We start from the raw sequence: 13,528 nt of genomic DNA on the forward strand, positions 1-13,528 counted from the left end.
CTACAACTCCAGCTGCTGCCGCGCCTGCCTGACGTCCGCAGCAGTGTGCCAAATCCTGAAACAGTCCCTTTCGACACACAAGGCAGTGTTGCACTGTGGGCAGTAAAACCTTGTCTGGGCCCGCTTCTTTATGGTCGAACAAACTTTGCACAGAGGGCGGTGTTTGGCGTCGGCGAATTTAGCCGGGAAATGCCCAAGCTGGGCAGCAGACAAGCGTTCGGCAGTGGGGTTTGGCTGGGCTCGAGGTCGACCCGGACGCATGCCCATATACGGCTTGACTAGCGCATCAATCACCGATGACCTAAAGTCTTTGACGCTGTCCGTTCCACCGTCCGCTTTATACAGTATGTGTGCATTTACGAGGCACATGTCTTTCACGTAGTGGTACAAGGCCATATACCACTTGTAGCTCCTGTGGGGGTAGTGGTAATTCCTGTGGAGCTGATCAAAGTGATCCACCCCACCCATGTAGCTATTGTACGACTCCGCTAGAATCGGCTTTTGGACTGCGCGGAATCCTCCGGGAGTCTTGGAGCAGCGAATTCTTTTGTGCATCACACCGTTGCTGTGAACGGTGCTCAGCAAGCACACACGCTTGGTGTCATGCCAGGCCGTCGCGACAAGATCGCCAGCTTTGGCGAAGACGGGATCGTCTCCTTTCCGAAGGGGAAGATGCACTTTTTTCAGCTGCTCCGGAAAGCCCTTCCGTGTCTCCACCACAGTGCCAACAGCACCCGTTTGTCTATTCTGCAACTCCCTGAAGAGCCCCTGAGAGCTGTAAAAATTGTCGCAAAACAAAATGTGGCTCTTATCCAGGTAGCCGTCAAGGAGGGTCTCGACCAGGTGATTGGTAAAGGCTTTGCCGTCAGGGAGAGGGGAAAAGTCCTTACCTGTGTACACCACAAAGCGAAGGCAGTAATATGACACAGAATCACACAGACAGAAGCACTTGAACCCCCGCTTCGTTGGCTTGTCCGGCATATACTGTCTGAAGTGGCACCTTCCCTTGAACCTAGCCATGCTTTCATCAATGCTGACCTGCTGGTGAGGATAGTAGGCAGTCAGAAAGGACGGGCTGAGGTCAAGGAAGTTGTGGATCTTCTGCAGTGGCTTGTACCCAGCTTGCCCCCGTGGCACATGCTGTGCAGCATCACTGGAGAAAAAGAAATAGTTATCAGTGAAAACAGCAAGCATAAGTTTTGGGGTATTGGGGGGAAGAGGGTGAAAAAAATTTGCAAAACTCGTAGGTGAACAATGTGAAGCAGTTTAAAAAATTTACAGAAAGACAAATCAACAATGGTAAGTAACGGAGGCAAGGCCAGCCCACTGCAGCATTCAGTTGCATCTAAAATAATTAGCTCTAGGCCTAAGTAGCCTACTAAAGAGAAAAAAAGCGGATGACGAACATTTACATAAAAAAGTATATAATGGTAACCTAATCTCAGATCTAGCGGTGAATGTATCACTTGATAAAAACTGGAACTAGAATGTAGATCCAGTCTATCATAGCCTAGCTAATGTAAAACCTAGAATGCCTAGAAAGATCTGATCTAGATCTACTAAATCTAGATTTACAGTAGGGTATTTCACTAGAATTATTAGATCTACTTACCTGAAGTGAAAAAAGGCCGACAACAGCTTGTAGCGGTGCCTTGACATCACTTGCTTGAAGTGGATGTCGACGAGCCAGAACGAACGCCAGTAGTCGTCGATGCTGGGCTTGGGGTTGAGACCCATGGCGATTTGCAAACCGATGAAAGCCTGCATCTCCTCGCGGTAAGTGTCAGACCACCTCTTTTTGTAATAGTTGGTTGCTGGCAAGGGGTCAAGACAGTGGGCAGCATAAGAGTTAGTCTGTGTGACCAGGAGGTCAATCACAGCTGGTGAAAAGAACAAGCTGAAAAAATCAACACACCTGAAATTTTCAGTGTCCACCAACAGTCCTGGCTGCTGGCTAAAGTCTGGTAGCCAGTCATTCACATAACGGTCCCCTGCGTCGAATAAATCGAAGTTGAAGGTGTTTGCTGTCGCAGGGATTGGTTGTGGCCTAGCCCTAGGCCTAGCACTTGGACGAGGAGCTGTGGCTGTGGTCGTGCGAGTAGAACTAGATTTAGATCTACGAGCGACAGACGTGCTCGGCTGCTGCTCGTCAGACGAAGATGTCGTAGATCTAGGACTAGCAGACTCTTCCGATTCAAGCGCTTGTACGTTGTTTCCATCCCAACTAAGCCAAGAAATATCGCTGGCATTATCGGGAGCAGACTGCCCTGAGTCACTGTCCTGGCGAAATACCGTAGATCCAGATCTAGAAGTAGAGTCGCTCATTCTCGTACGTGTTCACTGCTCGAAAACTCGAAGAAAAGTGGCCGAGTGACGCTAAATTTCCTGCTAACTATTGCGAAACAAAAGGAAGTAAACACTCTTTAGATTAAGTGCGCATGTCACGAAAGGGAGGTCACTACAATGAACGACATTGTAGTTCTAGTCATCGCGATCCCGTTGTTATGGTACACAATCGCCGATCGGCGAGAAGCGCCTCGAACGGAAATACTTCCGGCTCGCCGTACGGCGAGATGAGACAGCAAAGTGTTAAAAAACATGTCTGGTGCTTCTTGTGCTCAGGGACTGGTTCGTCCCTGGCTTGAGCCCTGTTGTAGAAGCACCAGGAGTCGGGTCCCTCAGGACACATTTGTTTTGGAAAATCATCTGTGGAAACAACAGTGGAAATACGACGCCTCGATGGCCTCGGCCATCACTTTGATGTCCTCCTCCGAGGCTCCAGTGAAACAGATGTCGTCACCTGCAACCCGGCTGCCGGCAACACTCTTCACAGCCCTAGTAAAGTACACTTGCAGCTTTGCAATCTTCTCCTGGGGAATAAATAAATTAGAAAAGGAAAAAGAAAATAAGCTTAGCAAATTCCCTTACCTTATCTGCCGCTCCGCGAATGCCAAATATAATCCTTTCTGAATGCACAAACATATATACACTATATATGCACACACCAATGTCTACAGGGCATGACATCACACACGGTTAGCCTCCGCCATCCGGATATCGGACGTGAGTGAAGAAGCACTTTTCGTGTACAGGCTGGGCACACTACAGGCACCCGAAGTTGGTGGTGCGCTTCCTTTTATTTCTGTAAAGCACCCGGAAGGTGTGAGAAGAAGTACCGGACCCAGCTGCGGAAGTCTGCGGTGTCTGCGGTGCTTCCCTGCTGCTTGTTGTTCCTCCGATGAGTTATGAAGCAATGTCCTCTGAAGTCCTGAAATCCGGACCAGCAGCGTCTGTTGTTGCTTGCCTTGGCAACTACAAAGGCGTTGTGGGAGGACACTGTCGCTAAATAAAAAAATAGCCGTCTCCACCATTTTGTTGATCTGGGAAATGAATGCGGTGAAATGAAGTTGAAATAAAACTTGTAACGTGAAATATTCAAAGGGCCCAAGAAAGTAATTTTTTGGAACGAAGTTGAAGTGAAAGCAGCTCATCTGAAAGGAAAAACACAATTTACAAGAACTACAAGAAAGAAAGAAAAAAAAACACGAAAAAAAAGAAAGTAAAATCTTGGGATCATTTTTTGTCAGGAGCTGTGAAGTAAATTTAGTGGAATGAAGTCTAACTATAACCTGTAATGTGAAATTTCAAAAGGCACATGAAAATATTTTTTGGAAATTGGAACGAAGTTGACCAAAATTGGAAAAGACGTACCTGTGGTTGATGATGTAGTATCCAACCATCTGATCCATTAGATCAACGCCTGTCATGTGCTGCAGGTGGTCAGAAAGGCATCTCGGTACAGTGACGGCCCGCTGGTTCGAATTTCCTTTCCGTCTCATGACAGTTCCGGTGTCCATCGGCGAATGGAAATTTGAAAGCACCAGGACATTCTTGGTATCCATCCAGTTGCAGAAGGTCAGGTCGTTGAATTGCCCCACTCTGTACTGATGCTTCTGCAACTGGAGGGCTCTGGGCAGCATTTCAGTGGACAGGCCTCTCCTGTTTGCTCGGATGTTGTCAGCTGGCTGTATCCCCTTGCCCACCAGATCCTCCATGAGTAAACAACTGGAGTAAAAATTGTCCATGAAGACTTGTAAATCTGCTGAAAGCAAGAAGGGGTGGGTGGTGTTGGAAAAGGTGAGGACTGGCCCAAGGAAATACTCTAAGCAAATTGAAAAGTCCAAGGGTGGTCTGTCCCTGGAGAGCCCTGGCGAACACAACACAGGAGGAAGAGTCGCACCGGAAGCCGTAATGACAGGGTTCAACACCAACCTCTCCGCCACCTCACCCTCCACACTCCTCCTTGCTGTCACATATCCTGGCTTCTCTCCTGAAATAAAAAAGTGCTGGAGTTTCTTGATACCAGGAAAGGACCTGGACCACGGCTTGAAAAAGGCTTGCCTGTCGTAGGTGGGAACATTCCTTTCCTGGTAGAACTCTCCACCACTGACTGGAATTCCCGGAGGGAATTGACACTGTGGCGTCGGATTGAGTTTTTGTGGTAAGATTTTGATTGGTTTGTTTTTGTCTAGGAATGTGTGAAGTATGTCTTCCACCACATCTGGTGGGAAGGATGGGGGCACCCACGACAGGTACAATTTTTTTTTTCCCTAGTTAATTTTTGGATATATGCGTGTGTGTAGGTATCTATTTGGAATTGTGTGTCATGAAGTAGTGATTCTGGTACTGAGTCGACAAATGTGAGATATATATTGAAAGACGTTGGGTTTCTATATATGCTTACCACTTCTCGCTCTTGCAGTCCATACCTGGTCGTTACTTCGTCTATTATCTGTGGGTTCCTGATGCGTCCCGCACCCTTTCCGGTTAGCTTGACTATGTAAGTGTTTGCCTCGTGTCGTATCAGCTCTGGCCGGTCGGTGTACTTTAGACTCGTCTTGAAGATCATGGCTGCTGTTGAAAAACGATAAGAACAAATGAGTGGGTAATAATGGCTCAATACTCACCAGACTGGGAGGACCGCCGTCGTGATCATGGTGTCCCGGGGGCAAAAAGTGCAGACTCACCGATGAGTGCTGGCCAGTCAGAACTCGCCAGACGAGGTAGGCCTACTGCAACAAGAACTGATTCTTGTTCCGTCCGGCACAGTTCTTGGACTTCTTCACTTTTCTTCATCAACTAAGAAAAGTTTGTCTCCACGAAGCCCATGCTATCGGTTCATGAAAGTGGAAATTAACTGGTGGTTTCATGTTTCTTACCGTGAGGTTTCTCCACGTTATATCCTACTCTTGTGTGGTTGTTCTGTCTCACTCACTCACTTCTGACACCATGTAGCAAGGTTCACTTCACCAGTCAAATGACCCCCCAAAATGTGACTGCGAGGTAGAAAGACTGTACTTACCGACTGGCGTCAACTCACTGGTAGGAGAAGATGTGAGGATCTGCAAGGTGGTGACGCGCCTGCGCTGGCCGGCTTAGATCGCGTCGACAGGCCCTCAGAGGTCACTTCGCCGGCAGCTACGACAACGTCGGCCACTCTGGTCTCTAGCAGAACTGAGACGGATCAGAAGGGGCGCACAGAATTCCCGCCTCGCCTTTATACCCATGTTTCAGCGCCCCTAGTGTCACGGGGCGGCAACTCTGTTCGGCCCACCCAGCGCCCCCTAGTCTCATGGGCCCGTAATTCTCAATTATTCATCTCTCCAATAACACAAAAAACTAGAGACACAAAGACAGCTTTATATACACCCCAGACCCTATGCTCTCAGAAGCCATGAATCTCAAGACAATGTGAAAACTGCTCATGGAGTGTTTACAATGAAAGGGAAACAACTGATAATGTAGTGGACAAGCAACTGTGATGGATTATGTCCCATATCATTACACTCATTCACTCTAGAATCTAGTTCTGACAATCACAGTGTGGGTGTCATAGGCTATTCTGCGTATGTTCACTAGATCTAGCTTTGCTTTGTCTCTTTATAGTTTCTTTCCAGTCGATGTCACTTACCGACATTAAATCTAGATCTAGTGTCATTGGAAGGGCATTGGCATTGATTCCACGCAATTTTTGTTGGTCTACTTGCGATTATATATTGATACTGAAGTATTATTTACCAAGCATAAACGTAGAAATACTGAGAGGGGGGCACAAGAGGTCAGAGCAACACTTCCAATCAAAATGTATACAAACCTCGTGTTCGGTGGTTGGAGCGTTGGTGGTGTCGGTGGTCACAGTGGTGGCAGGGGTGTCGGCTGTCGTTGCTTGTGGCGGTCTTGTGGTGGTGGGGCGTCGTCCTTTTAGTCGGTCAGCATAGGTCGCGGGTTCCGTGGTGGTGGGGGCGGTCTTGGTGGCAGGAGTGTCGTCGTTTATTTGAATAATGGTCCACTCGGGCGCAGTGTAGGCAGGCTATGCGACGTCCGGGGAGGGTGACCATTATATTGAGCGGGTCCGGCCCGCAGCCTGAGATCCTCACGTAGTGCGGGACGTCGTCGGGGTCGGCCTCCGCTAGGATGGTGTGACGGTCGTCCGAACCGTATCGTCTAGGGAGGAAGTCTATTTGGGAGTTTGGTTTGGCGAAGGTCCTGACGACTCGCTTGATATTTTCTTCAGAGAAAGTCACCGGGACCCATTGGAGGTATATCTTCCTCCTCTCACGGCCGGTGATTTGGAGGAGGGCGTCCGTCCCCTCCGCCACCTCGTTCAGGACCGTTGAGTGTAAACGCTGGAAGTCCGACCCTGTCTGCGGCTCAAGGTAGATGGTGTACGATTCCTGTAGTTGGTAATGTTTTTTGAGCCGCAGGTCGGGGTGTGTTTCGTTTATTTTCTGCATGATAGTGGCGGCGGGGATGGTGGCGGAGTACCGGCCAGTGAGGGTGACTGTTAGGGTCCCGGTGGGGTGTGGGTCAGGATCATCGTCAAACCGACAGTCTGTCTTGTGAGGCATCTCGGGAGGTGGTGGTGGTGGCGGTCCGGTCTTGTCTTGGTCTTATGGGACCGCCTCTCGGCACTTCCCAGACGGCGGGGTGGTGTGGAGGGGACAGAGCCCTGCACCGGGACATAAAGGAAAACAACAAGAAAAAACAACAACGATTATACCTTTACGAGTCCTCCTTGGTGCAGGGTTGTCTTTGCTCGGCGTCGTCCTTAAAAAAGTCCACCCAGACACAAGTCTGTAGCCTGCATGAAAAGAGTGAAAAGGAACCATGAGTCCATATCACGTAAAGAATGTAGAACTAGACACCTATCTAGATCTAGAATTATCCTAGATTCACAGAGACTAGATTTAGACATCTAGATCTAGATCTTAATGAAAGTGATTGAAAACATTGTATAAAACCATAATCCTTGAAATGGCATCATAGTTGCTTACCTCCCATCATCGTGCAGTGAACTTTTGCAAAAGTAAACAACTTGTGTTTCGCACGCTCATATGACCGCAGCAGTTGCGAGCGCCGTAAAACCCTATACTACTACTACTACTACCATCCTCGTCTTCACTGTCCATCCCTTTACAAGAAGAATGAAAATCGCACTCGTCATCTTCATCGTCAGCTGTAGTCGTGAAGTAGTCATTCAAGAGGTGATTCGCTTCATCGTCTTTCATCCCACATTTCTTGGCAGAATTTATCATTTCTGCGTACTGATCCATGTTGACGGTCAAAATTCACGAAAACAATGGCAAAAATGCTACACAGGACCTGCAGTTTTTTTTTGCAATATACTTACTGGTGTCAAAATAGGGCCTTACGAGGTCCATGACGACGTTGTACGCCAGCCCCTTCCGCCTGTCCTCCTGTGTCCCCTCTCCCTTCTCCTTTCCCAGTAGACGCTGAATCTTGAAAGGAAAAAGAAAGAAAAGCATTGCATATATTGCATGTGCAAAGTAAAAATGACAAGTCTGGACTGGTGTCTGTGGTGCAGCCGCTAAAAGTTTCACCGCTGCGAGCAAAATACTTAAAATGAAATACTGGTGTCTGTGGTGCAGCCGCTAAAAGTTTCACCGCTGCGAGCAAAATACTTGAAATGAAATGCATTCCTTATACTTGCCATTTGTTCCTGTTACACTTTCTTTTTTTTTTTTTAACAAAGTGAGAATTTCTTTAGAATAAATTTGGTATGATGTAAGTGTGTATTTTGCTTTACTTTACACCAAAAAAAAGAGTGTTAAAAAATTTCAAATTACGTTTACGATAAAAAGGTGATGGAACATGGAAACATAAACATTTGGTTCAATTTTGTGAGAAAAAAAAAGTTTTTGAATGTCCTACCTGTGGAGGTATCCTGTTGTGCTCTCACAGAGAGCCCACAACTTGATGCCCCATTTCGTTGGTTTTGCCGGCACGTACTAGCGGAATCCAAGCCGTCACTTAAATTTGACCATGGACTCATCCACACTTGCAACTCCACTCGGCTTGTAGACTGCGCTGAACTGGGTGTTGAGGGTCTTGATGAGCCATCTCACTTTCCTTAGCTTGTCTGGTGGATTGGACGGTGGAGCTGTGTTGTCGCTCAGGTGGAGGTACCGCCAAATCTGTTCGAATCTGTCGCGCGACATCATACGACCAAACTCCGCCTTCAAGAGGGGTTTCTTTCCTCTCCAGTAGTTGGCCCGTCTCGGCAGCCGGAGAACTCCCATGGAGAATCAAAGCCCTGTACAAAATAGTATTCATGATGTATAAATGTTCAGCTGTCTATGAAAGATAAACAGGGATGCCACTTTTCCGCTTTTTTCCGGTACCTCCGGTATTTTGATCCTGATCCGCTATCCCGTTTTTGAGATCGAGATAAAATATATAGTTTTAAAAAAAAGAAATTGGGGTTTCAAATTGATATTCATATGTTAGCGTGACTGTGGGGCGTGGACTTTCAGCTATTTTCAAAAAAGTTGAGTGGCATCCCTGGATAAATTTTGTGTCAAAATGGAATTATCAGCAACAATGCAAATAAATATGAAGAAAATCCATGACGACGACATCACAGGGAATGGCGTCTATTGTAAAATCAATACAAAATCTTGCAATGTAATATTGAAATTGCTCATTCACTAAAATTAACTAACTAAATCGGACACACGGCCCTGACTCACAAATACCTCCTACAGGGAGAGGAGAAGCCGTTCTGTGTCGGATGCGACACAGATTTTACCATTAGACACATTTTAACAGAATGTCTAGACTTTGGAGAGATCCGAAGGAAATATTATAAATGCAAGAAATTGCAGGATATTTTCTCCGTCATTGTTCCCAGCAGAATTTTAAATTTTATAAAGGCCATTGGCCTTTATGGCGAGTTGTAAAGTGAATCTGATATTATTTAAAATTTTTAATGTTACTTAAAAGTTGTTTTAGATCACAAATGTATTTACACCGAATTTGAATATTTTTAACTTTTTAGCATTTTAAAGTAAATTAGTTACCAGTCGTGAAGTGAACTTTCGCAGAGGTGAACAACTTGTGTTTCGCGCGCTCATATGACCTTAGCAGTTGCGAGCGCCGTAAAACCTTATACTACTACTACTAACTAAATAAATAATAAGAAACTTCACCATACCCTTGAAAGCTTTCATGACTGCAGTAGTCACAGCTGCCCAAGTTCCCTTTGGTGGCTGCGGGCCCTTTCCTCTCTCCTGGGCCGCATACAGGTTCGTCTGGTCGACGAGGTGGGTCCAGAACGCCGCGTTCCAAAACAGTTCAAAATAGAACAAGGCGCTCTTCTCTGCCTCGGGTTGAACTAGTGAAAAGTAAGAAATAAAAGTAATGAAAAACAAAAGGAAAAAAACCCTACTGATTGTCACATAAGTTGCTGAAAAAAACTCATGTGCCCCAAGCCAACATATAACAAAAGATAAACTCCCTTTTTGTTGGCTTGTCAGGCATGTGCATGCGGAAGTGGCGCCTGCGTGATTCCATTTTAAACATTGCACGGATGAAAAACTGTATAACCATCCGTCGTATATATATATATAAATACAATATTAAACTGCATGAACTTCTTGGAGTTTTACGAAAAAAGCCTAATTTTTCATCCCCTTTTTCGACACCCCTTTCCTCTTCCCTCCCTTCCTGGCTTCCCTCCCTTCCTGGCTTCCCTCCCTTCCTGGCTTCCCTCCCTTCCTGGCTTTCCGCTCTGCTGATGGATCCTCTTCCTCATGACTGTCATGTACACGCATGCTCATTTGGGTAGGCTTTGGGCGTATTGGGACCACAAATACTTTTGTTGAACTCTTTAACATTCTTCCTAAACTGAGGAAAACCTCCAGAATTAGGTATGATGGTCCAACAAGTGGCAATACCTTCCTAAGTAACTCTTTGAAAAGATGGAAAGATGAATAAAAAGTATCCATTCCATACAAATGTTCACTACAATTTTTAACAATTACTAATGTAGGCCAGACCATTCTTACTACTATCTCTCTTCCCCAAAGAGACATCAATATTGCATGTATATGTATCCATTAGACGAATCTTCCAAAAGCCACCACTTAAATCCTCCCTTTGTGGGCTCATCTTTGATATACTGTCTAAACCTGTGACGTCCCTTCGTAGCAGCCATCCTCTCATCTATACTGATATGTTCATTAGGCACTCAGAGTTTCTAACATTTCCTGCGAATTGAATTAATTCCACCAAAAATCTCTCTTGTCAATTTGTCTGTCCTATCTTGTGTCCTGTGATTGCTAAGTTAAAATATCCCTATGGAATCTGCTTGTATCTAATATATATATAATAGACATAAAGCCTCTCGCCCACAATCCATGAAACAATGTCTTAGTGACTTAGTGCTCCAGTATGAATCAAGTATAGGAGTTCTATCTAACTACATTAGTTAGGCAAGAAAAGTGTAAAACTCGTCTGGCTCCAGGTCACGTCAGTTCTTCCCTAGAGATGGACAAGTCTCTTTCATGGCAGCAAAGTAGCCTACTCATTGGTGTATGTGCAGATTTGCAGCGCAAATGCCTCCGTCCAAAAGAGTGTGAAGAAAGCACCTTGAACTGAACAACATTCTCTCAGACCAGTCGGAATGTCCTGAGGAATCTGCCGCCTTGCTTGAAGTTGTTCATATTTAATGAAGTGTAAATGGAGAGTTCCTCTGCTGCATCTTTCTTTTTTTCAGTTTATGTACTGAAGCTTCATGCTCTTTCAAAGACTTTTCTTTGTCATCTTGATATTTAATTTTTCTTCAAGATCTTTTTCAAGACAAAAGATTAATTTTTTAACTTTGTTTTAGCTCCTCCTCCATTCGTTTTGATGCTGCCAAACTGTTCTGAATATCAAATACTTGAATGACTTTTGATTTTCTGATCATTTTTCTTTTGGCTAATTCTTCTTTCAACTAGTCTCTCTAATTTGTGAGGTTTTTTCCCTTCAATCAACCTGTCTGTATCTTCTTTGAGAAACTTACTCTGAAAAGCTAGCATTTCTTTTTCAGACTGAGTCTTTTATAAAGCGTCTTGACTCTTTAGCACTTGCTTTTTTTTCTTAATTAGAAATCAGATCTCAAATGTTTTCTTTCTGATTGAGCCCATTGAATTTCCGAGCAGACATTTTGTCCTTGAAACTGACAAAGTGCTTTTGGTGTTGCAAAGACTGGTTCTTGCAAAAATGACTACAATTTTCCACCAATTTCACTTTGTCTCTTTTTGTCTTCTTAATAACATTAATTTAACTATTTTTGCCTTTGTCACTGATGATGAAGAGGGTTTTAATAAACACTGAATTGATCTGACGACAAATGAGTCTGCCAGACGTTATTGACGTCGATTACTCTAAAGCCAACAAGACTGACTTTGTCGGGAAGTATCCTGAAGGAGGAAAGAACCGGGATTCGTCTTTTTGTATTAGAAGACTGATTAGGAAATAAATATGTCTTTTTTTTTTCTCCAAACAGTAGCATGACAATCCTCCAGTACATCAGCCCAGCCAGGATACATGCTGGGCTAAATATTGTTAAAAATGGTATTTACAATTTATTGTAAAGGCCAATGGCCATTATGAAATCTTGTGTTTATGTGTGTGCGTGTGTGTATAGGCGCGCACGCGTGTCTGTAGCCTAATTGTTTGTGTGTTCTTTTTTGGAAATTAAAAAAAAAATGATTGTAAAAATTGGACATGCTTGAAGAACATGAATTATGTTTGTTATTTTTTTTCAAGTGTGGTGATATGTGAGATAAGTTTCAGACTCTGCAATGTCCAATCATGAAATGCATTAATTTGCGCTCTGCTGTTATGTTATGATATAGGGAGGTGTCTTTCATGTACATGTATAAGGATAAATAAATAAAATAAAACATATGTTCAAAGCTTTTCATCATTTGAGTACCTTTGTTTTATTCGTGTGAGTTTTCCATTTTCCCCCTTTTTTGTTCGTGGTTGATGGGTTATCTCGTGTATGGTTTCCTCTTTCTTTCCTATTTAGATAGATAAACTATCGTCCTTACTTCTCCTTTTCTTTTTTTTTTATGTTACTCTAGTTTTCACACGTCAAATGTTTGGTACTTATTATAATATGAATCATTTGTGTTGCACGTACTGTAAAACTCATTTTTTTTATTTGTTTGTTTGTTTAAGTTCAGTAAGTGGGCGGGTGGAGGGTTTCGTTGGTGGGTCCTGTTTCTTTTCTTCCCTCTGTTGGTTCTGTCCGTCTGCTTTACTTTTTCCTAGCACTTGGTGGTTAGCAGGTGCTCTGGCGTGGTTTGCTCCTTCTTTCTTATCAAACATCTATCGTCGTCCTTTTCTCCCCTTCTTCTTGTTTTATGTTTGTTATTCTCTTGTAACCCCTCCCCTCTAATCTTCTGGCGCTCATATGACCTTATACTTGGGGGCGGTACGGAAATTTTACTTTCTGAATCTTACTTTTTAAAACTTTTTCTTCCTGTTGCTAAGTGTCAATGGGAGATCAAGTTTTCTACGGAGGACCGTCTCTGCAGCTCTTTCCATTGGGATATTAATTATAATTTGTCACGGTTTCCCTGGACTCCCTCAATCTATCATCTTTTACGGGGTCTGCCTCTTCCTTTATAGCCTGAGTACTTTGTGTTATAGGCTCTGGAAGACTTATGATGGCAAAAGCGGGCGGTTATGAAAAGTGAAAAGGTTGTTGACAAGCACTGTTGGACATGTACCACAAAATTTACACGTGACGTGTAAAGGGAAATAACTAAGTGCTCTTGTCCAATTTCATGATTACGTCCCCTTAGACGAGACGTAATAAAAAATTTATTGGTCACATTGAGAACGATCTTTATGTGGCCGTGTGTTAATGTTATGGTGCAGGTGAATACAGGGGCCAGAAGTTAATTAAATTCTTTGTCAGAAAGTGTCCAATGCAGATTATGCAAGGACCACGCAATATGTACATGGCATATTTGCCTTTCATTCTGCTGACATTTGCATTGTAGTTGTAGTCTTAAGACTTACAGAAGCTGCTAAATCACACGAATGTCTCAAAGTGATGATTTCAGAAGGGTATTTTCACACCGGGTCTGTGTAATTGAATTATAACATTACGCACGTAAAATTCAAGTTTACGCGATACTCTCATAATTATGCAGTTTTTTGTGGGGGG

General features: G+C 44.2%; 1 protein-coding gene across 1 annotated transcript; it reads right to left on the reverse strand.

Annotated features, from left to right (window-relative positions):
• LOC118478596 (piggyBac transposable element-derived protein 4-like) lies at positions 1 to 2,325 on the reverse strand. The gene is made up of 2 exons (XM_035972505.1): positions 1,613 to 2,325; positions 1 to 1,153 (listed from the first exon to the last, which is right to left on the reverse strand). Exons 1-2 carry the CDS (start codon positions 2,323 to 2,325, stop codon positions 1 to 3), a joined length of 1,866 nt encoding a protein of 621 aa, XP_035828398.1.
• Positions 2,326 to 13,528: the final 11,203 nt, after the last annotated feature.

The sequence above is a fragment of the Aplysia californica genome, unplaced genomic scaffold, assembly GCF_000002075.1.
Source record: "Aplysia californica isolate F4 #8 unplaced genomic scaffold, AplCal3.0 scaffold00717, whole genome shotgun sequence".
Lineage (NCBI taxonomy): Eukaryota > Metazoa > Mollusca > Gastropoda > Aplysiida > Aplysiidae > Aplysia > Aplysia californica.

Bases quoted from the DNA above. Each gene is read 5' to 3' on its own strand.
- LOC118478596 (XM_035972505.1), bottom strand. From the start codon at position 2,325: ATGAGCGACTCTACTTCTAGATCTGGATCTACGGTATTTCGCCAGGAC. The intron at 1,154-1,612 runs GTAAGTAGATCT...CTTTTTCTCCAG, and splicing joins TCGGCCTTTTTTCACTTCAG to TGATGCTGCACAGCATGTGC.